At 34.4% G+C, this 23,465-nt stretch overlaps 1 protein-coding gene and 3 pseudogenes across 1 annotated transcript; 3 read left to right on the top strand and 1 right to left on the bottom strand.

Moving 5' to 3' along the window:
* Nucleotides 1-4,000: 4,000 nt before the first annotated feature.
* Nucleotides 4,001-8,065, top strand: LOC107955657 (chromatin remodeling protein EBS). The gene is made up of 5 exons (XM_016891460.2): nt 4,001-4,271; nt 4,408-4,750; nt 4,870-4,938; nt 7,229-7,367; nt 7,808-8,065. The coding sequence occupies exons 1-5, from the start codon at nt 4,199-4,201 to the stop codon at nt 7,832-7,834; spliced, it is 651 nt and encodes a 216-aa protein (XP_016746949.1). The 5' UTR covers nt 4,001-4,198; the 3' UTR covers nt 7,835-8,065.
* A 1,717-nt stretch (nt 8,066-9,782) lies between these two features.
* LOC121231796 (serine/threonine protein phosphatase 2A 59 kDa regulatory subunit B' gamma isoform-like) lies at nt 9,783-13,846 on the top strand (annotated as a pseudogene).
* A 573-nt stretch (nt 13,847-14,419) lies between these two features.
* Nucleotides 14,420-15,269, bottom strand: LOC121231795 (uncharacterized; annotated as a pseudogene).
* Nucleotides 15,270-15,739: 470 nt separating this feature from the next.
* Nucleotides 15,740-22,889, top strand: LOC121231793 (uncharacterized; annotated as a pseudogene).
* The last annotated feature ends 576 nt before the right edge of the window (nt 22,890-23,465 follow it).

Below are 23,465 nucleotides of genomic sequence, written 5' to 3'. Positions count from 1 at the left end.
CGTGTGTCTCACATGGCCACTAGACACGCTCGTGTCACTAGCCGTGTGAAAACAGGGGGTATATAGTAACTTGGGTCACACGGCCAACCACACACCCGTGTGTCTAGCCTGTGTGCCCTTTGAAGTGGCCACACACGCCTGTGTGCCAGGCCGTGTGCTAGGTCATGCCAAACCTGTAGGGTATACTGACTTATGCAACATGGCCAAGTCACATGCCCGTGTGCTAGGCAGTGTGCCAATTAGGGGGTATACTAACTTATACCACACGGCCAGTCACACGCCCGTGTGTGAGACCGTGTGGAGCATACTGACTTCATTTTAATATCAACACCAGGGGACACACGACTGTGTAACATGACCGTGTGTCATACACGACTAAAACACATGCCTGTGTCTCTACCCGTTTGGACAAAAATAGGCTATTTGCAAAGCCATTTTGCCACCCTATTTTTACATACCTGCACAAGCATAATTTGCAACATTTATAACTCAATAGGCAACCAATCCACAACATTTCATACACATTTTATGCCAATTAGATATAGTATTCAAATACCCAATTAATATCATGCATTTTCTATTCATAATCCTATCACATATCAAGACAATATTGCATATTTCTTTTCCATCTACTACTTGCCAAAACATACAATATTTGAATACTTATACACAATCAAAACATTATAACAAGTTAAGCCAAATCACATGGCTTCAACATATGCCACAACATGTACCAAAATCACCATCTCAAGTAACTATAACTATCATCTTTATAACTAGCCTATACATGCCATATTTACATATATCCATAAGTTCAAAGGTATTAATCGACAACTGGATAGTGTGATGCGTAACTCCGACTCAATTCGAATCAAGCGAGCTATCAAACCTCTATAAAACACGGAAAAGAAACAAAGTAAGTTTTATAGCTTAGTAAGCCCGTATGATTCAGAATTTAACTTACCATTTATACATAATCAAACAATTAAACAAAGTATATCAAATTCACTTGCCAAATTCCTATACATAAGCATTCATCAATAAGCTAGTCCCATAATTACATATAATCAACCTTTATCTCAATTTCATACATCAATGTATTATATCATACTAATTTCATGTAACATGTATAACATATGTAACAATTCGTTCTCATTCATATAATTGACAATTCATTTATATAATCAGGAATTCATCCGTATAATCATTAGAAGAATTATGCCCATTGAACCTATCAGAATATCGATAGATACACGGGTGATACACATTAAGTGTATTAATCGGTAATCCGTTAATTCATCATTGTATTCGCCCTTTCGAGCTATGATCAGTAAGCTTATTTTGAGCTAATGAACAGTAAGCTCTATCGAGCTGGAAACAGTAAGCTTTTACGAGCTGAGAACAATAAGCTCTTACAAGCTGATATATCAGTAAGCTCATACGAGCTGAGGTGAGTTCGCAACACATGCAGGATCTTGACCTAAATGGTAACCTTAGTGACATGTCACTCGTATCCTACGAATTCCTATGATTCAAACGGGGTTAGGTAACCATCAAACTATATCAATAAAGCATTTGAATTTTGAATATATCATTTACTCAATTACATACATTCATTTCAAATAATTACAAGTATTTAAAAGTTCGATTCTAATTATACGAACTTACCTCGTATCACTTGGATAACAAATATCGACTAATCGTCAACCTTTCCTTTTCCCCAATCTAGATTCAATCCTTACTTATCTTGATCTATATATATTTCAAATTTAGCACATTCAGTATCCGATCTATTTAATTTAGCCTTTAATTCATATTTTGGTAAATTTACACATTTGCCCCTAATGTTTCACACTTTTATAATTTAGCCCCTATCACATAAAATTGCAAATTCATGCAATTAATCATAAACCCACGCTTAGCCGAATTTTAATGGAGTCCCTAGCAGCCCATATCTTTTATTTTAGAATTTCTCAATTTAATCCCTTTTTAACATTTTTGTCAAAAATCACTTTACAAAAGCTATCAATCTAACATTAAACCTTCCAAATCTATCACACATCATCAAATTACTCAAGCATTCAACAATGGAAACATGAAAAATCTTTAACAATTTTGAAATCTAAGGTACGGGCTAGCTAGAATACGAAACAATGATCTCAAAAACGTAAAAATCATTAAAACCCGAAAAAAATGGACTTACAATTGAAGCTCAAAGTGACCGAACCCTAAAACACCAAAAATGGAGTCTCCCTTTCTTCTTTTCGGTGAACAATTGAAGAATATGAAAGCTTTTTCTTTTTCTTTTTAGTATTTTATCATAATTAATAACTAATTTACTATATTAACCTTAAGTATATAACATTAAAATTCATTTATACATGTCCATTAATGTCCACTTACCTTTCAAATGGCTTAATTACCATTTAAGGACCTTTAATTTAATGTTCTATAGCTATTGGACACTTTTAGCTAATAGAACACAAGTTTTACGCTTTATGCGAATTAGTCCTTTTTACCGAATTAAGCATTCAAACAGTAAAATTTCTTTACAAAACTTTCACACAGTAATTCTATCATGTTGTAAACTTTAATAAAATAATAAAATAAATATTTTTACCTCGAATTTATGGTCCCAAAATCACTGTTTCGATTTGACTAAAAACAAGCTGTTACAATAATTATTTGATTTTATGATATTATAATATACCATACCCACAATGTAATTGAAAAATAATGATATTTAACATATAAAAAATTATATACAAGGAACAATATATAAAAAAATTAGTTGAAACTTGTAAATTTTTTTTAACATAATGATATTAATTATATAATTACATATTAATTATTTTGTTTATATAAATAAAGGAATTATTAATTAAAAAAATAAATTTAAAATAAAATAAAATAACTTGATAACAACAATTTTATTAATTAAGAATTTAAAAAAAAGGAAAGAAAATGTTTGAAGCAACATGGAGAAAAATAAAAACAAAAAATGGCTAGGAAGGGAATTAAACAAAAGTCACAACATGACAACATCAACATTTAACCACTAAGCCAAGAATTATGACATATTAATAAGAAGCGCTTCCTAAAAGTGCATTTTATTGAAACATATAATAAAATATTCCTTAAATTACAATATTTTCTTATAACTACCAAAATCATTAATTATTTATTCAAATTCCTAATCAACAACACAAATTTCTAATTAAATACTAAAAATTGTATTGAAAACCCAAATTTATAAAAATTCTTTATTTTTTAAAAAAATTGTTAATTAAAAATTGAAAAATTTATAATGTCAAAAAAATTTATAATTTTTATGATTTTTAAATTTTTAATTAAATTTTTTTTACAATTTTATAAAGTTGAGTTTCCGATAGTACTTTGAGGGATTTTGAGTCAATAAGTGATGGTTTTATTGATTGTTAGAGAATGCTGTTATTTATGAGATATATTATAATTTAAAAAAATATTTTATTATGTGTCATATAAAGAGATTGTGAATCGATGACATGAAAAGTTGACTCCAAATGTTGACCGATATTGACCGGTCAACATGCCACATCATCTATTTACATGACACGTAACAAAATATCTCACAAATTACAATATTTTTTTAACAACTATTAAAATCATTAACTATTGACTCAAATTTCTAATGAAAAATACAATTTTCTAAGTAATTATTAAGAGTCTTATTGAAAAATCAACATTATAAAAATTCTTAAAATATTTTTAATTAAAAACTGTAAAATTTATAATGCCAAGGAATAATATTATGATTTTTCAACATATATGAATAATAAAATAAATAAAATTGGTGAATAAATCTATTTATATAATAATATCTCTATTAATTCCTGACTGATTAATTTGATAGAAGCTCCCTCTAAAAGTGCAACGGGTGTATAACATTGTTATGCTGACGTGTCGTCCTATTCCAAAAAAAATAAAAATTACTGCTTTTATTTGTCTATTTTTTTCTTTTTCGATCGCTTCCGGATCTTCTCTTACAAACAGTCCTTTTATTATCTCCCAGTTGTTAGGGTTTGTTTCTTTGTCTCCCTCTTCTCTCTCTCGATTCCTTCATTTCCATCCCCCAATTCTCCCTTTTCTTTTTCACCATTTAAAACATCAACGAAAATCTCAGTCTTCCTCACATTTTCATTCACAAACCAACCCTTTCATGGCCAAGACCAAACCTGGCAAGAAGGACCTTGATTCCTACGCTATCAAAGGCACCAACAAAGTTGTTCGTCGTATGTTTCTATCTAAACCCATCTCTTTCTTTTTCCTTTTTACATTTCAAAAACATCCCAAAATTCGTATAACTCGCAAATGTGTTTGGATTTTGGGAAATGGTTGGATATATTTTATATTTGGTTTGTTTTGCAGCTGGTGATTGCGTGCTGATGAGACCGTCGGACTCCGATAAGCCACCGTACGTGGCTCGTGTAGAGAAGATCGAGGCCGACCATCGGAACAATGTGAAGGTTCGAGTTCGATGGTACTATCGGCCGGAGGAGTCTATTGGGGGGAGAAGACAGTTCCATGGAGCCAAGGAGCTCTTTTTATCAGACCATTATGATGTGCAAAGTGCCCACACCATTGAAGGAAAGTGTATCGTCCACACTTTCAAAAACTACACTAAGCTTGAAAATGTTGGTGCTGAAGATTACTTTTGTAGGTTCGAATATAAGGCCGCCACCGGTGGTTTCACTCCGGACCGGGTGGCAGTGTGAGTACCTTCGGTTTTTTCTTATGTTTTGGGGTTAAGTTTAGGGTAATTTTCTTTTTCCAGTGTCTTATATGTTCTTCGAGTTTGTTCACTAACTCTTCGGGGTTTCGGTTTTGAAGGTATTGCAAATGTGAGATGCCATATAACCCGGATGACCTTATGGTGCAATGCGAAGGATGCAAGGATTGGTAAATTCCTTGCTCACTTATTTCATTCTGCAATCAATGTGAACTGTTCACCTTCCTTGTGCTTGTGTGTGTAGAACTGGAGATTAAATTCATTTATTTTTGGTGGTTTCATATTGATTTGTGAGCTGAAAGGGTTTCTCACTAATGTTGCACTTACTTTTGCTCTAGTTTTAATTTAAGTCTGCCTAAGTTTTTAACTCAGCTACTTCGGATGTTTAAATATAATATGCTAATCCTACTAGGTTGTTACCATGAAAAAGTTGCTTTTTTTTTCCTTTCCTTTTTCGATTAATTGGTACTCTTGAGTCTTGAAGCAAAGGATATTTGCATTCATTTTGTTTTGTTTGATAGAGAACACTTTTAATTCCTTGTTTCCGTTATTCACGGAACATCTGTTGATGAGTGATTTTTCCACTATTGAGTTTAATCCTACTAGGTTGTTGTTGTTAACAAGTTTGGCTATTTTTGGATAACTGATAGCTCTTGAAGCAAAAGGATATTTGTATGTATATTGTTTTGTTCCATAGCAAATGCTTTTAGTTCCGAGTTCCATTATTCATGGAAAATACAATGATGAATGATTTTCCATTGTTGAGTACTGGGGTAGTGTACTTTGACTTAATAATGGCCTTGGAAATAAGCTTGTAGCATCCAAACTTTTTTTCCCCAATAATGACTTTTCTGGGTCCTTTTTCTTTTGGTATTGTATCTATGAAGCAGTGGTTTTGTAGAGACTGAAAGCAATTAATTTAAGGTATTGCAGCTGTAATGGTAGATTCATTAGCGAGATCAACATCAGTTTCAATTGAAGATGCAAAATTTTTCATTTCCCCATTATGAATCTTTAAGCTGATCTGCTAATGCCATCTGATCTAACTTCATTACTCTGTTGTCTTCAGACATAGTTCATTTCCATATTAACATTCTACAATAATCTGAAGTCAGCTATTCAACGTGTAAATGGTAGCAATTTTATGATCTATAATTTGATGAATGTTAATGTCAATAAGGTTTTAGTTGATTGATATTGTATTGAAAAAGAGTGTCTGGAAAGGAGGATTTAGCTTCAGGTAATATCTGCCGATAGTGGAGTGTGGAGACTTTCAGGTGACTTGTAGAAGGAAAGGTGACTGGATGGCTTGAAGTTTTTTAAGCTATGATAACCAGGTTTGGGGTTGAATGGCGGATACAGGCATGCACAACTATTTCTGAGATTTTCCATATATTTAGAAGATCATATCCCTTTGCACAAGTCTGAACATATGTTTGATAGTGTAAGACATGAGTACCTTAAGGAAAATGAAGGGAAAATTGTCACAAAGAGCAAAAGACTACGTTTATACCCTAAAAAAGATATTAGATGGATGGAGAAAATAGAGTGGAAATGGATATTAACATTTACATTTATACCTAAAAAAGAAAAGAAGTTTACATATGATTGACTAAATGGTCTATATAGAAAAATGTGAATTTTGAATCTTAAACTCTGGAAGGGGCCTAATAAACACATAAAAGACTATGTGAATCAATGTAGCGTTGTTCTTTTAGATCTTAAAACTTAAGATTTCACTAGATTATATAAATACCATAAGTGAACAAATTATAGTAGTTTAGCTTGCACCGCGAAACAATGTTACCTTTGACTGTTTTAGCTCAAAAATTGCAGCTTAAACCTTCACAAAAGCTAAAACTACAATGAAAACTGCAATGGACTTGCTTCTTGGTCTGTAGATAAAGAAAGTAAACATATTTCACAAGAGCCTTTCAGAGATTTCTAAAGCTCTTATCCACTAAGAACTTAAATGAGTTTAACTTGTTGATAATAAGACCGGAAAAGCTGAAATGTTTTCTGTGTGCCTTTGGGGGGGGGTGTATGTAACCTTTTAAACATATATTTTTTAGCTTTTATTTTATATTTTACTTTTGGTCTGCCAGTATAACTCAGCATCGAGTTGTACTTCTCGTTACTTCTGAGCACATATGGGTTGGAAGTGCTACCGGCTAGTTGTAGGTAGATTTTTGTTTAAACAATCTAATGATCATGTTGACTTCAAGGGACTTTGTATGAGTTATTTGCCGAGTATTTTTACTGGAAATGAAAAACATATTTGGTCTGAGGACATGTTATCAAGGTCTGCTAGTATCTTTAGTATTTTCTCTCGGTTCCTTGCCAGTGATTCCATTGTACTGTATGTATACACACACACGAATGTGTTGTGATATGGTGCTTCCTCTTTGACATGAAAATGGATTATCATAGTTTCCTGATTAGAACATTAATCTTTTTCAGGTTTCATCCATCCTGCATGGAGATGACCATCGAAGAAGCAAAAAGATTGGATCACTTTTTATGTTCTGATTGTACTTCAGAGGATGCTGCCAAAAGATCTATGAATACGTTCCGAGTATCAGCATCCCTTGAGCCAAAGGTTAGAGCATTCATGTTCATGGTTTGAGCGTGCATACATAAATATATTTCTTGTTTCTTATTTTACTCCGTTCAGTTATCAGCAGATTGCTATATATTGACTTAGACCGACATTTGATATCTTTTGATGATGCTGTTGCAATGCAGCTGTTAGTTCCAAGTTCTTTCACCTGCAACACCAAACTGCAATAATCAATCCTTGCTTGTAGTTTGGCATTGTGGATAACTTTCTAGTACTTTCCTTCGTAACGAAATATAATTAATTAGTTAATATTTTATTTATAATTTAATTATTACAATAGATGAACAGCCTTGATAACATATTTTGGTTGTAAGTTTCATTTTACTTGTCGAAGAACTATTCTTTCTTTTCCCTTTCCGTCTTAGCAAATGTAATACAGCCATGCATTTGATCTTGTATCTCATTCTTTTGGCTTTTAGGTGGAACCGAAGCGTAGAAAGAGATAACCCCATCATTGTAATGCGGAATGAGGAGGTACCGATTTTCTAGCACATTAGCTCAGATATTGTTCTTGTTTGTGCTGTGGAATTGTACAGTGCATAGAAGATTCTGTGCTTGCACGCCAAGGAAAAAAAAAAGGGAAGGCTATCTTGCATAATTTACCATGTTCTTCTCATGTTTGTATGTGTGGTTGGACTTGTGAGTGCAGTCTCTGCAAAAATGACAAATCTTTAATATAAGACCCCCAAGAACCATTAACAATGGCTGCTTAAACTTAAGAATTAAACCAACCTTCTCTCTTCTTTGGTTATGTCGATAGTTTCTAGTCTCCTATGATGGTGCTTCAATAATATTCTATCAGGTCTATGGGAACAAAAATGCATGTACCATCAACGTGCATGTACTAGAACAAAAATGGGTAGAAGTACCTTGCATTTTGCAATTTTTATTAAATAATGGGCAAATTAGTTCTTGTACAGAAAATTAATTTTTTTAAATTTTATTTATTTTTATTGTTAAAAATTGATGTGGTAGACGAAATAATCAGACTATCACATGTTTATGATTAATTAATTTAAGGGTCTTTTGTGATATATTTTTAGGGAGAAAAATGTTATAACTATGGGTATTATATTGACCAGGTTAATGAAATGTATAAAATAAAGATTTATATTGTTGAGTGGAGGAAGGACGGACTTGGTCGGACATAAATATAATAATAAAAAGATGAAATTATCATATGAATTTGTCAATATATATAAAAATTGAGGCCATTTGAGTATATGGCAGAATTTGGATTTAAATATTGCATATTGCGATGCTAGAAAATAAAGTCAACCAAACTATGCTAAACCTTGCATTATACTTTGCAACTACAAGCCAGGTGCAAGGGGAGCCACTCAAAACAAATATATATACATATATACATATAATATTGAGATTTTTAGAGGAAAAAAGAAAGGTTAGTTAAGATAAATGAAAAGACAGTCCACAAACGCATTGTAAAAATGCGACCTTACATTATTGTTAATTTATATAAAAAATATGAGTTTAAATGTAAAAATGTTAATATAAAAAAATGTAAATTTAAGTACATTAATATTAATAAAAAAGATGTGAATTCAAGTGCTAACAATTAAAACTGCACACGTGAAATTAGAAAAGAAAATGTTATAAGTTTTGCCTTTTTTATGTTGCCAACTTCATTTATGAAATAAAAATAATAAAAAATTTACAACTTCAAAAAAGGAAAAATCTAATCGGATCCATTATCGCCTCTAAAATAGGGTCCATTTGAATCATTATCATTGGTCAAGCTTTTAAATCAAATTGGAGGTCATTATTGTAATATCACTTTTTTGTCGTAAAGTTCTTTTCTGCCCCTCCCATCAGTCCTGTCCGAAGCCTCAATTTCCCGTGATTTTTTCCGTTCCTCTTTTCTCTTCATCCAAACAGAAAACTAAAATCCCATTTAGATAGAGCTGAAGAGGGAACCATCTTAATCTCTTTACCCTTTTTTTTAATCTTATTTTGTTTTTGTTTGCTAGGCATTCTCTAATTTCTCTGTCTCTTTCCGTTTTTCGCCCAGTATTATTTATTTATTTATTTTTCTCTTTTGAATCGAAATTGTTTTTAGGGTTTATATGATCGTAGATCGTTTTAGGGGGCTTTAATTTTCTTTATTCTTCTTTCCTCTCTCTTTATCTCGTTTTCTCGCGCTTTTTTTTTCGGATCTCTTCAATTATTTCATCAATTGTAAGTTGAAAAACCTTCGTCTTTTTTTTCAATTCCTTCATTTCTGTAACCTTTATTTCTTAATCCAGAGAATCGTAATTTTAAAGGCATTATATTCTGAATAGATCTTTTTTTTTGGGTACATATTTATTTGCATTGTTTTCTTTTAAATGCAAATCTTTACTTCCATTGCTTGAATCTGTAAATGATGTATAAAGAAATGTTTACAATCTGAAGTCTTTCATGTTGGAACCTTAGATAATTGTGGATTAGGTTTAGGGCTTTTTGTAGATATGATCAAGCAAATATTTGGAAAGCTACCTCGAAAACCATCCAAATCATCCCACAATGACTCAAATGGTGATGGAGGAGTCCATGATAATTCCTCTTTGAATTCTGCTCTAGGTCCCAATTCTTTGAACAATTCAAAACCCGGTTCGGCTTCTTCCAAGCCCTCCAATTCATCACGTTCAACAATGGGCCTCTTAATTCACATTCTTCCACTTCAAATAAATCGAATCACGGGAAGAAAACAGCCTCTCTTGCAAGCCAAGCTGGTCCTATATCAGCTTCAGGGGTTTATGAGGCTTTGCCCAGTTTCCGGGATGTCCTAGCTCAGAAAAGCAGAATCTTTTCCTTAAGAAGCTGAGTCTGTGTTATGTGGTTTTCGATTTTAGTGATCCCTCTAAGAACCTTAGGGAAAAGGAGATAAAAAGGCAGACGTTGTTGGAGCTTGTTGATTATATATCGTCTGTTTCATCCAAGTTCAATGAGGTCGCAATGCAAGAGGTTACGAGAATGGTGGCTGCTAATCTATTTCGAACATTCCCATCTCCGAATCATGATAGCAAGATTTTAGAAATGTATGATATGGAAGATGAAGAACCGGCCATGGATCCTGCTTGGCCGCATCTTCAGATTGTCTATGAACTTCTACTTAGATTTGTGGTCTCACCAGAGACTGATGCTAAGCTTGCTAAGAGATACGTCGACCATCCATTTGTGTTGAAACTGTTGGATTTGTTTGATTCAGATGATCAAAGAGAAAGGGAGTATCTAAAGACGATTCTACATCGGATTTATGGGAAGTTCATGGTCCATCGGCCCTTCATTAGAAAAGCCATCAACAATATCTTCTACAGGTTTATTTTTGAGACAGAAAAGCACAATGGTATTGCTGAATTGCTTGAAATCTTGGGCAGCATAATAAATGGGTTTGCTTTGCCGTTGAAGGAAGAGCACAAGCTCTTCTTGGTCCGAGCGCTCATTCCTCTTCACAAGCCTAAGTGTGTGTCTATGTACCATCAGCAACTTTCTTATTGCATTACTCAGTTTGTTGAGAAAGACTTCAAGTTGGCTGATACCGTCATCAGAGGCCTTCTAAAGTATTGGCCTGTAACTAATAGTTCAAAGGAGGTAATGTTCCTTGGAGAGTTGGAAGAAGTTCTTGAAGCTACTCAGACAGCAGAATTCCAACGCTGCATGGTTCCTCTTTTCCGACAGATTGGCCGATGCCTCAACAGCTTGCATTTTCAGGTGTTTATAGCTTTTCCTTGTTATTCCTTCCACTCACTTTGTTACAAATGTCTTACCTCCTTCTATGACTGATTTATTCCATGCTTCATCACCATAGCATCCCCCCCCCCAAAAAAAAAAATTTCTTGAGATATTTGATTGCTATTTTTCTTCCCCAAATATCGCTGTTGTGGAGAATTTTCCCACGCCTTAGTGGGATAATGCTCCCCTCCAACAGGAGTTACTACACTTGGTGCTTTATAGTTTATTGTTATAATATAATTTGCCCACTGTTTTATTCTGATGGCATATTGACGTTGGGCCAACAGAGAAATCTATCAATTTGACTTTTGGGTTTTATTTGTTGCTGGCATTGATTTGAATTTTACTCGAGGGTCGGGCCAGTATAAGGCTCAAGCCAGAACCTTTAAACTTATCATGGCCTGATCTTGATATGTTTTATATTAAGGGGTTATGTCACTTAAAGCCACGTTCTTGCCACTTAATGTAATGCACCCTTACAATTACCTTTTCTTTTTAGGATAAATTTGCCCCATTCTAGAATATACTTCTGCCCTCAATCTTGACATTTTCATGTCGTTCATCTCACAGATTTCTTTTTCTCCTTAATCACCTAATTACTCCTTTATATGATCTAATTAAGATTGGTCTCCTAAGTCGTTCTGAAAGCCACACCTCCACCATTTTCAATCCTCAATTGTCATTTTGCATATGTAGAAGCAGTCCAATTTCAATATGGTGTTAGATGCTTTGTATGTGTTTTGCACCTGCTTTTATTTCCTCTTTACGTTTGTACTTAAATACATTTATGTTAATTGTTGAGCAAGATATGCTTGTTTAATCATGAATGATCAAGCCTCATTTTTTATTCTCTTGCTTTCCATTGAGAGAGCCAATGTTTCATCTAGGATCACGCAATTCGCTTTGCTAAGGCAAAGAAGCTTGAAGTATTAAGCCATGTGACCATCTCTTGGGCATTGTTTCATGCTGGATTGGATATTGTTATGATTTATGGACACATAGATGCTTGTGTCCTGTTCTTTGTGGGAAAATGATCGTTTGATCAATTGGAATATTTATCCAAATTGATTTTCTATCATTCAGCATACTTGTTTTAGACTTTGGTCATGATTTTCTATCTTGGCCTGGGACACTCACTTGTAGAAAACTGGCACCATTCATTTATAGCATATATGAAAACCCATTCAGTTTAATTGGGCAGTTTGGTTGGAATATAGGATGTCAAGAGTTTGATGGTTTGAGCATTATGGTCCGTATTATAAAACACGTGTTAGGAATTGAGCAGTTATGGAAGATAGGTCATGCACAAAATACCTTTTGTTTAAAGTTGGTATCTGTTTACCTGAAAACCTTTGCACTTGAAACAAGCCCTGTCGGTTAATCTCCACCTTCTATAAGTATTGTTGAACTTGAGCTCCTTTATAAGTGTAAATGTTACTAGAATTTGGTTTGGTCAAAAGTTGTCTGGAGTTCTAGAGGAAGCTACAAAAAGTTTCAAGCATTAATGATATAATTTAGGATCTTTTGGCGAGGTAAGGGTGTAGGTTTATCTAAGTTGATTTTAGTTTCAGAGTCAAGGAAAGCATTGAACTGGACTGGGTTGTGTTTGGGAAAATTTACAGATATAATAATTATTGGTAAAGTACATTAGCCTATAACTAAAAGGAAACACAAGGTAGTTGCCAGGCATTCATGCCTCACTATGCTACTAACTGATAATTTTTTCATAAATAGTCTGCTAGCAACTGATTTTATATTTTTTCCTACTTTCTTTCTGCTCTGCTCAATGCTTACACCCAGCTGCATCTTCTCCGAGAAATATAAATTTAAATGGCTTCTGATTTGACAGCCGTGAAAGCACTTTGCAATTGTCACGGATGAGGGCACTCTTGCTGAAAATGAATGTTCTATGCTGGCAATTTGGGTCTATATTTTTATCTATATGTCATTGCTGCAAAACCTAGATATAGATAACTGATTATATTTGAGTATCCCTACTGGAGAGGTTAGCAAGGAACTTTTGAGCAATTGCGCACACTCACTGTGTAAAGTAGTTCTGTTTATGTGGGGTTTAAAGTGAAAACTAAAGGAGAGAGTTATCTGTTCTGCTGGAATTTCATTTTTTAGTAATTATAGTTGCCTGGTATCTGTTTTGATTTGAGTAGAGTTTTGTACTTTCAATTTTTGATTCTGTGAGATTCATGGACAATATTAATTTGTTATAACATGTTATCTTGGCAGGTAGCAGAACGTGCATTGTTTTTGTGGAACAATGATCACATAAGAAACCTCATCACCAGAACCGCACAGTAATACTTCAATAATCTTCCAGCGTGAGAAAACACACGTGTCATTGGAATCCAGCTGTTCAGGCCTTACATTGAATGTCGGAAGATATTCTCAGATCTGATCAAGCGATCTTTGATGAATGTTGGCAGATACCAAGAAGATGAAGCAAAGCAAAAAGAGCTGCAGGAAACGGAACTAACCTGAAGCGTTGGAAGATGTGGCTGCATCTAAAGTTGTAAGCAATGAGGCTGTAATGGTTTCAAAATCCATCTCTTCCATTGCCATTGACAAGGGCACAGCTCCAAAGGCAACGGCAAGTCGATGAGAGATGCAGTGAATGCAGTTTGTAAGCAACCAGTCAAATCCATCACTGTTAAATGATCTTCCAGCCCAGGGTGTAACTGAAATGGTGAAGCACCACGGGAATTGGTTGATGTCGCTTCGGTTTTTAACATCAAGTCTCTGACTCCTGAATGGCAAGTGGTGGGATTCTCTGATTATGACGCATGTTTCTTTTTTTAATTTGGTTCTTCTGTCTGCATATTTTTATCTCCCTCATTTCCCCCATTCTCTCCTCTATCCCCATCTGCTTCCTCTTCCATGATGAGGTGCAAGTTTATGTATTATGACATAAGGGATTTCGTTTATAAAAACATTTCTTTGGATTTACTATTTATTATTGTTATTTTTTTCCTGTAATGATGCAAGGATATATATATTTTCCCTCTATTTGCTCAGTGTATAGACTTGACAATCCATATGTCATGTTATATATATATCATCATTCCTTTATATAAATATGGGCATCTTAAGTCTTTTTTGGTAGATTATGGATGTCTTGTAACTGTTCATATAATGTGTTTGTGCATTGTCCTATATTTATTTCTGATATGATTGGGTGAACTATTCTGATTTCTATAGGAGGAGTAGATCTTATAATATTAAAAGCGAAATGAAGACAACAAAAAGAAAAGAAAAGTAGAGCATGATGACACACAAAAACATGAGGGTGGAATGAAAAAGAGATACTGAACCTAAGCAAGCATGCAAATTGAAGGTATTACTGATCATCTCCGTAAGCTCGGAAACTATAGCGCTCTTGGTATGGACCATTGAAGTAAAGATCAGCTTCGAACCACTTGGGATAACGGACAGGTCCCCTGCAACAAATTGCATAAACCGGTCACTGCCTTCAGGACTACCCTTACTTCCCCTTCCTCTATGTATACCAGCTGATCAACTTGCCAGTCCCATGCCAATTTACACTTCCCTGTCTTCCATACTGACCATCTTGAAACCCAAGCTCTGTCAGTCGCTCTTTTGGCACTTTCCTTTCAACCCTCACACTGTAAAGTTCCTCTAATGGTTTCTCCGCTCGCATTGCTTTTACTCCACTGCCTGAAGTTGCCCCAACACCATTGTTGACCTGTTGGGTCTCTTGAAAGAGAGGTAGCCAAGACTTGCTGTAGATATCATGATTGCCATCTTCTTTAATTTCCTACATGCAATTTGAAGCAAATTCAACAGTTAAGACACAGAATTACATCAAAGGCAGCATTTCCTAAATATCAGAGCAAATTTCAATTTCTTAAGTCTATCTTCCAATACATTTCTGGGTTCCTATTGTTATAACCCAAAAAAAACAGTTAAAAGGCCTTTTGCCTCCCACTTTCCCAGATTTTCTTAGCCACCAAACAGAGGAATAGATGAAAAGAAAAGAAAAGAAAGAAAAGAACCAAAACAGAACAACAAAATCAAAAGAGAACCTAAAAGAAGGGGAAAAGAAATCTAGATTATTTTACCTGTTGAAGTATTTATGTAGGGAAACTTGTACAACCAAGACAAAGATGAAGATGAAGATGAGATTAAACGACAGAGTGGAACCGGTTTCTAAAACCCTTTTTGGGCTTCAGCTGAGGTTATCTGATAATCCACGAAAACATAAACTTATATCTAACCTCACCTGGTGGTGACCCTTTATTGTCACCCGCCGGTCTTTACTCTTTACTTACAACTGGTTCTCTCGGTCATTTCTTTGTTCCTTTAGGTTTTTTGGGCCTTCAAACCAGATAAAAAGACAACTATGATACAGACGTGTCTATTTCTCTTACACAAATGAGTTAAATCTTTTTTTTTTCTTTTTTTTTGTTTAACACACATATATGAGTTATATCAACCTTTCCATTTTGAAATACTTGATAAAAATAAATAAATAGAAGAGTCTCAGAAAGTTATTCTACATGCTTTCTGGAACCACGATGATGGTCTCGCTGAGACCCTTTAATGGGTCTTTCCGTATCCATCAAAACATTCATTGGTTCATAGAAACAGGCAGACAGCTCTAAGGGTACCATTTACATGAGTGCTCAAACACAAGCAGTTCCTTCCAGAACCCAGGTCAGTTTACCTTTCTATTTCATTTTCTGGTTATTCCCAAGAACATGACACTCTCTCATTAAGGAAGTTCGGGATATATGTATTTATGAGAGCTATGGTGTTTTATGTTTTTGTATAGCAATTGTTTGTTACTGTCTTGAACACGCTTTACTTGATGATTTAGCTGTTTGTATAAACAAAATTGATAGTTGGTTCAAAGAATAATGTGTAGTTAAATAATGATGTTACTGCTCTTTGTACCATAAATATTGGTTAATATCAACATACTGTAGTTTGTTTGATAGAGTGCTGGATAGTTTATGTACTTGTACCTGATTCGAAGCAATTTTACTCAAAACTCTAGCCCTATAGGGTCAAGTGGAATCTGACTGGTTCGGGTCATTTTGCCAACTCTATAGGGAGTGCCAAGGAGTACTATTATATTCTTTGCATGCGAGTTGTTTCTGAATCATTACATTTCAATCGTGCAGAGGATAATGGAGAGCATTTCAGTTAGTGGTGAGGTTGGTGGTGCTGGTGGTGCATACTCCTATAATGCCTTGAAGAGGTTGGACGGAATTTGGTCAAGCATTTGCTCTACTCAGACTGGTAGTCACATTTATTCAGGCGAGTTTAAAGTGTTAAGTTGTGCTTTAAAATTATTGAATACTAGCCTTCACTTGTCTTTGCAGTTCAGCAAGCACCTCAGCAGGTAGTTTCAAGCTTTCCTGGTGTGTCTAGCCATTCTGTTCTTGCTGAAAAAACAATTAGATAAATGTGATGTGGTTGTTTGGGGGTACGTTGGAATCTTTATTGCTACTGCCTGATCGCCAAGGTCTTAAAGTCTGTATTGTGGAAAGAATATATTAAAAGGGGTAAGGTTTTCGATGGAGTTATAGTAGGGTCTTCATAGCAAGAATAATTTGCTTCAAAATACTTTTCTTGAAAAGATGTTAAAAACATTTGATTTAGAGGGAACAAGAATGGAATATCTCAAGGAAGAGTTGATGGAACTTGTAGAAGCTGGCATTTGGATGAAATGACATTGAAGAAGTTACTGCCGTGTCATTCAATCCTGTAAGTTCCTGAACATCATGAATTGATTAGTGTTTCTCAAGTTAGTTTGGTGTATGTGATTTCTACTTACATTGACACATTGAAAAGTAGTAGAATTAGTCCACATGAGCAACTGTAAACAACTAAATATCAGGCGCTTAAAAGAAAAGTTTTTGTTTTGACTGTGAAAGATGTAAGAGTGCGGTTGCTCTCCATCATTCTTTCTAAAACACTTAGAACATTGTGGTATGATTTGCCGCAATACCAATTTTCACACATATGGAGCATATCACCTAGTTTAGTCATTAAAATGATAGCAAACCCTGAAAAGGCAAATATCTAGTGATGTCCCCCCTAGATTTTCTACAATCACCAAGTGGATTGCATTGAATTTTCATAGTAGCTTATACAATTATGATGAATGATACTCGTTTAAGAGAATTGAGAGAATGGTGTACTCAGGTTTGCATTTTGTAAATTAAAGTTTCATTTAAGGGAAAGTGAACCTTACGCTTTGCTCAAACATGATCTCAAATAACTTACCATTAGCAAGCACTTTCTTTATTTTTGCAATCATTGTTCCATTCTTGAAACTATCGTTCAACCCCCCCCCCCAACCCATCTGTTTTTCCTCCCTTTTAATCTCACTTACCGCTCTTTAGTACCATTGTTATTATACTTATGCTTTTCTTTCTTTTCATTAATTGCTCAGAACAGATGCGGATTTGAGAATAAGGGTGAGATCTGGGTAGAAGACATTCTTACCTGGGTGTCTCGTGAGTAATTCTCCTTTTCCAATCTGCATTATAGATAAATAATCAGAAAGCATATCAGTTTTCCTGGTCCTTATTTATGTACATAATATTTGCACCATGTTGTAAATGATCATTGTGACATTAAATAAAAGAAAGTTACAAATGCAAATTCTGCTAACATCTTCTCCCTGGACCAAAGTTGCTTTTAACATGAAAAGAAATGACTACCTATTAACTGTGCTGCTGCTAGCAAGCTAAAAAGAAATGCTTCAAATGTGCTGGTCATGTTATTTATTGTTTCGTTTTTGCATTGAATAAATTTTTTTCTAGAAATTAAAGCTTGTACCTTGAGCCACCGGTTATTTTCCTTATGAACTGAAAGTTCCGTTCTCATTTATTTTACTTTTTATAACATAAGAAAATGGTTTCCATTGTTCTTATAAGCTATAATTTAGCGAATAGAAACAGCTCTTGAAGATTGGAAATGTGGAACGTTATGTAGGTTGAATATTAAAACCTTCTAGGTGCAACAAAAGATTTGAGGGAAATCTTTTATGAAAGATTAATAGCAGAGGCAGAAGTTTGTGCAAACAATCAGTTTTTGTTTAAAAACTTTCATCCATATTTGAATAATTAGGAGTCTCATTTGTTGGTAGACTTGTGATAATAATTAAAGTAACTCCTGTTTTTTTTTCTTTTAAACAGAGGCCACTGTAGTTGGTCACTGGTAGTTATTCTTTGGATCTAGGTCATTAAATGATGAAGGTTGATTATGAAATTTTAGAAGCTTATTATCTTCTTTCTTCTTTTTTTTTTTTTTTCAAAAAAAGCTTGAGATTAATGTTATTAACAAATATTTTGCTCATTGTATTTTCAGAACTTAATAACGATGAGCTTCAATTGATATTTTGCTCCATTATATTCCAGGCCTGTAAAGCTTATAGAAATTGTGAAGAAACGTTTTGTTTCCTTTGGTGGAGTTATCTTTGAGGGTTGCAGTGTGTCCAGCATAAGCATTTATGACGACACAGCTGTGAGTATAATGATATTTACAAAGTTGTATAGTTGTTGTTGCATCTTATTGAGACTTTAAACTGTCACCTAGCAATGAAGTTGAACTGATAGATTAATTCTGCTATCTTTCTTAAATTTGATGGATAAGAGTCAAAACACTCCAGTAGAAGACAGGGTACCATGACGGTACAAGGCATTTCCATGTTTCCTTTGGCAGGGACTCTGCCATATGGATACCGATAAACGTTGTTCTCTTATGTTTCTTTGATAATAAACAACTAAAATAATTACTATGTAATGTGCTCAAAACTTGAAAGAAGTTCAATAAATTGCAAACCTGGATTATATTTCTTTGATAATAAAAACTAAGATGATTACATGTTGCACTATTCTTTATAGATCTTGCAACTTGCTGAAGAAAAATTCTTCATCTCGTCTCATCATTGACGCCATGGGGAAATTTTTCTCCTGTCGTGAACAGGTTAGGTTCCTACTTCCCTTTCTTATATATAATCATGTATATCTCACATAGTTACTGAATATGCTCCTACTATTTGGAACTGGAGGACTAATAGACATAATAACTACATTTGTAATGATACATTCATTTTATTAATTTGTATGCATGTGCCTGCATTTATGGTTGAACATTTGAGATTCAAAAACGTGTGCATATGAACTTGTCCTACAAAACTTTTGGATTGTTGACTTACCAGTGAATGAGAGAAAATCAAGTTTCTTTAGAATATGCTCAGGCTGGCTTAAGCCGTATATTCGGTGGTCTGTTTTCTGATCTATAGATTAGAGGTGGGAGGAACAGATGCGTTTGTCTTGTTGTTGGGGTCCTGTGCTCGCGGATTTAAGGAGAACTCTACCAAGTGATGTCATATATTAGTAGCTCATCAGTGAAGAAAGTTGGCAATGCGGAAAGTGCAATACTTTTGGGAGGTAAATTGTTCTTTGCAAGTAGCATTTACATTAAATGCAAATAGTAAGTGTTTGATAATTTTATATATTCATATTTTGTAGGCATTTCCAGCTGGGTCTGGGTCTTTAGACCGCACTACTTATATGTTTACATATGTCAATCCTCAACCGACGTCCCCAAAACTGGAAGAACTATTGGAAGACTATTGGGATTTGATGCCGAAATATCAGGTTCATTTGCTGATCAGTAAATTCTATTACATTGTTGCTTCGGTTTTATGTTGCTGCATCTTGATGATGTTGGATCATTTGTTTTTTTTCTTGCTGTCATGTGCTTTATCTCCTACCTTGCAACATTATAATAAGGCATGCTTAATTTTTTATGTTGATGACAGCATGTTCTTCTCCGTGCCTCTGTGTGTCATGTAATGTCTACCATATTGACATATGATTTACCCTCATCATGATCGACTCAGCCAATTTCCCAATGGCTAAGTTGTCACTTGCTAAAATGTCACATCTGACACTACTGGTTGATGTGTAATTCTAGAATAGTTATTCTTGGACAAATGCTGATGAGTGTGCTTAAACGAGGCAGGGTGTAAGTTTAACTTCTAGAAATACTTTTTATGAAAAGCATTGACTACCCTTGAATTAAAATGAAAGAGAAAAAACCTTTAAATTTCTCCCCGCAGCAAATGCATGTGATATTAGTCAATCTATGTTGCTCCGACTCTTCTTCTATATCAAACAATCAAACATAAGTATGTATTATTCCAATGACAATCCTAATATTGAAAAATGGCATATGTGTCAGACACATATAGGTCCACATCAATCGATTAAGAAACAAATAAGTCAAATAACGAAAAAAAAACAAGAGAAAGGCATGCTCTTACTCTAGTTCCATAAAAGTGGCTCTTGATTCAAATAGTTTATCCTTCATGTTCGTTTCTATTTCAGTTCACGCTATAAAAAATGCTTTATGGGGTCTCCTTGCACCATTCTAGATTGCTGGTATGATTCTGTTAATATTCTTGCTTAGAATGATAGTTTGTTTGCAAAAGGCTTGATATGGATCAACAATTTACAAATTCTATTTGTAGGGAGTTTCTATGGATAGTCTGGAGATACTGGAGAGTTATATATGGCATTTTTCCCCAACTATGTGATAGTAATGATTTTTGATTATCGTCATTCTACGTGTGGGTTACAAATGTTTTTATCGTATGTATTTCATAGTATATCAGTCAGATTTCACTAGTGAAGACTGAGATGAAAACTTGAGGATTGTTATAGAGGATTGATTGAATATAGATTGTCTTCCTATTCTAAATAATTTAGCAGTATTTATTTTCACTTATCTTTAATTCATAATATACTGTTTTTATTGGTTTTCACTTGACTGAATATGCTCTGAGTGTTTTATTCTTAATGGGGGAGGATCGACTTGACAGTCCATTGCCAGCAGCATTTAATCGTGTTTTACAGGTTATTTTTTCTATTAACTTTGAAATCTTCCAATAGATTATTCATCTGAAATAGAATACATGTGTCATGAATTTATGTTTTGCAGTTTGGTGATGCTAGTGGCATACAATCACCTGTCTCTTTTGGTGGTTTCGGGAGCTTGACTAGGCACCTCGGAAGATTATCAAATGGTACTTTCCTGTTATTGTATTTTTGCTAGCCTGTAATATTTGCTGGTTTCCTTGGATTTAAGCAAAATCATTTCAGGAAAAGCTATATAATTTTAAGATGTGTGTAACTGTAAACCATATCACAATGCATAAGCTCCTTCCATTCATGGATAGTTTGCGGCGCACCTTGCACTTGACTTCAATTAGTTTCATTTTTCTTCTTTTTTCTTCCATTTTCCTCCGGACTGCACCAGGACCAGGAAACATGTATTTTTAGTTATTTCAAGAAGGAAGATTTACATGGTAATCGGAACCTTGGGGAAGAATAAGCTGATTTATTCTCTCAACATGGTGCTATATATTTGAATTTGTAGACGTGAGACAGCTTTAAAATGTCTTACCTTTTTCAAGAGCAGGGATTTACGAAGCAATTGATGGGGATTTTCTCGATTCATACAGTTGTCCCTGCTGAATCCTTACATGGTCAGTAACCTCTTCTTTTTGGCTATAGGTTTTAAGTGGCTTTCCCTTATGGTTTTCGGAATCTAAATCTGTTTGCTGCAGCCTAACTTGAGTGCTTCATGGTTATTTCAAAGAGCAATGTCTGCAAGAAACAGTCTAATGTTCCACGGATTTTATTAACGAGCTTCTTGACATAAACTTCAAGAGATGGAGGTAAGAAGATTATTTTCTGTGCTAAGGCCGAAATTATCCGCCCTGCTTCATGTACATATTTGTTTTGTCATTTCCTAATGAACTTTTCTTCCTCTTTTCTAGAGGCTTGGAGACCCGTGCTAAGACCGTTTCTTCAGGTTAGCTCCTACTTTTTCCTTCAAATATTCACCGCTGGTCAAGAAAGCAATGCCATTGATTTGTTATTGCCGGCTATGCTGTGACATAGGATGTCATACAGTTTGGACCTCTTGCCAAGACATTAGGCCTCGTGATGCTAACTAAGCCTCAAATTCTTCCATCGATATTCAAGCAGGTAATTAATAACGGAAGAGGGACTCCTTCCCTTTCTTCAACTTAGTGAGGACACACCTTTTCAACTGTGAAAAATTGATGGTTTCATGAATTGAGTTCATCCAGCTTTGATAGAACTCAATTTTTAGCCAGATACAATGTTTTCCTCTTTTAACGGCAATAGCATTTTCTAACATAGCCTTGTCATACATTTATTTAAGAAAACCATTTGCCGGAAAAGGAATGCAACTAATAAATACTATTCTGTTGTACTTAACCGAGATCTGCGATGTTGTTCATCTACAGGTTGACATCCCTGTTCTCATCGATTGGTCTCGACATTTTTTCATGCGGATATTATACGTTTCTCTCGACCTACATGGATCCTGTTATAAGGTAATATTTCGGCCTTGTTTCTACAGAGTTATGTTAATCCCAAAAAATTCAATCACTTAAAACAGATTTAAAGATATCTGCTTAGATATTTCAATCTGTTCTTTGCCTTGTTGCAAGGTCATGGTTAAATGGTTTGCCATCTAAGGTGAAGGTATGAATGGAAGAGGCACCTTGAGGCTTGGAAATATGGATCTGGTTTAGACTACAGGCTATGAATTTCGAGTTGAATTGATGCTCTTTTTCAGCTTTCAAACTTAACTCGAAAGACACCCAACCAGCAATTGAAATTCATTGAAAATTTTGTCCTTGCAACTATATAGCTGATCTATTTCATCTTGAAATATCAACCACAAATGAAAAACTCATTGAAAATTCTGCATGCTTGCACAGATTCTTGACATCTTATTTTATTTTGTGCATGGAAATGCTGTACAAATTTTTAATGGATTTAATAAATTCAGAATTAGACCTTTTTTAATTAATAATAAGTCTAAGTACAATGGTTGTTTTTATTTATTTTTTAAATTGCTTTCATTTTAATTAGTAATAATTGTGTGGCTAAATTGGACTTGGAGAGGTCTATGCTATATTTTATTTTTTGGGAAGGAGAGCTGGCAACACATTTTTTTCTCTGAAATTTGCTTTTATTTTCAATCCGCTACAAAATGAGGAACATATTTTATGTTGTGGTCAGATTGGATATCAATGTAATCTTTTATGTAATCTTTGACTTCAAAAGTCCGATTAACATGATATTCAGAAAAGGATATCAAGTTAGTGGAATGAGGCGTAAAATTGGTCAAAAAGTTGGAACTCCGATTGAGTTGTTGAGGTATATTTATTACCCGTAATGATCAGTCTCTGAACATTAAGTTACTGAGAGATAAACTATGATTATGTTGGGGTTAGGTTAGATTTATTATTGT

Source organism: Gossypium hirsutum, chromosome A07 (genome assembly GCF_007990345.1).
Source record: "Gossypium hirsutum isolate 1008001.06 chromosome A07, Gossypium_hirsutum_v2.1, whole genome shotgun sequence".
In the NCBI taxonomy this organism is placed as follows: Eukaryota; Viridiplantae; Streptophyta; class Magnoliopsida; order Malvales; family Malvaceae; genus Gossypium; species Gossypium hirsutum.
This window is presented reverse-complemented; position numbering and strand designations above follow the sequence as displayed.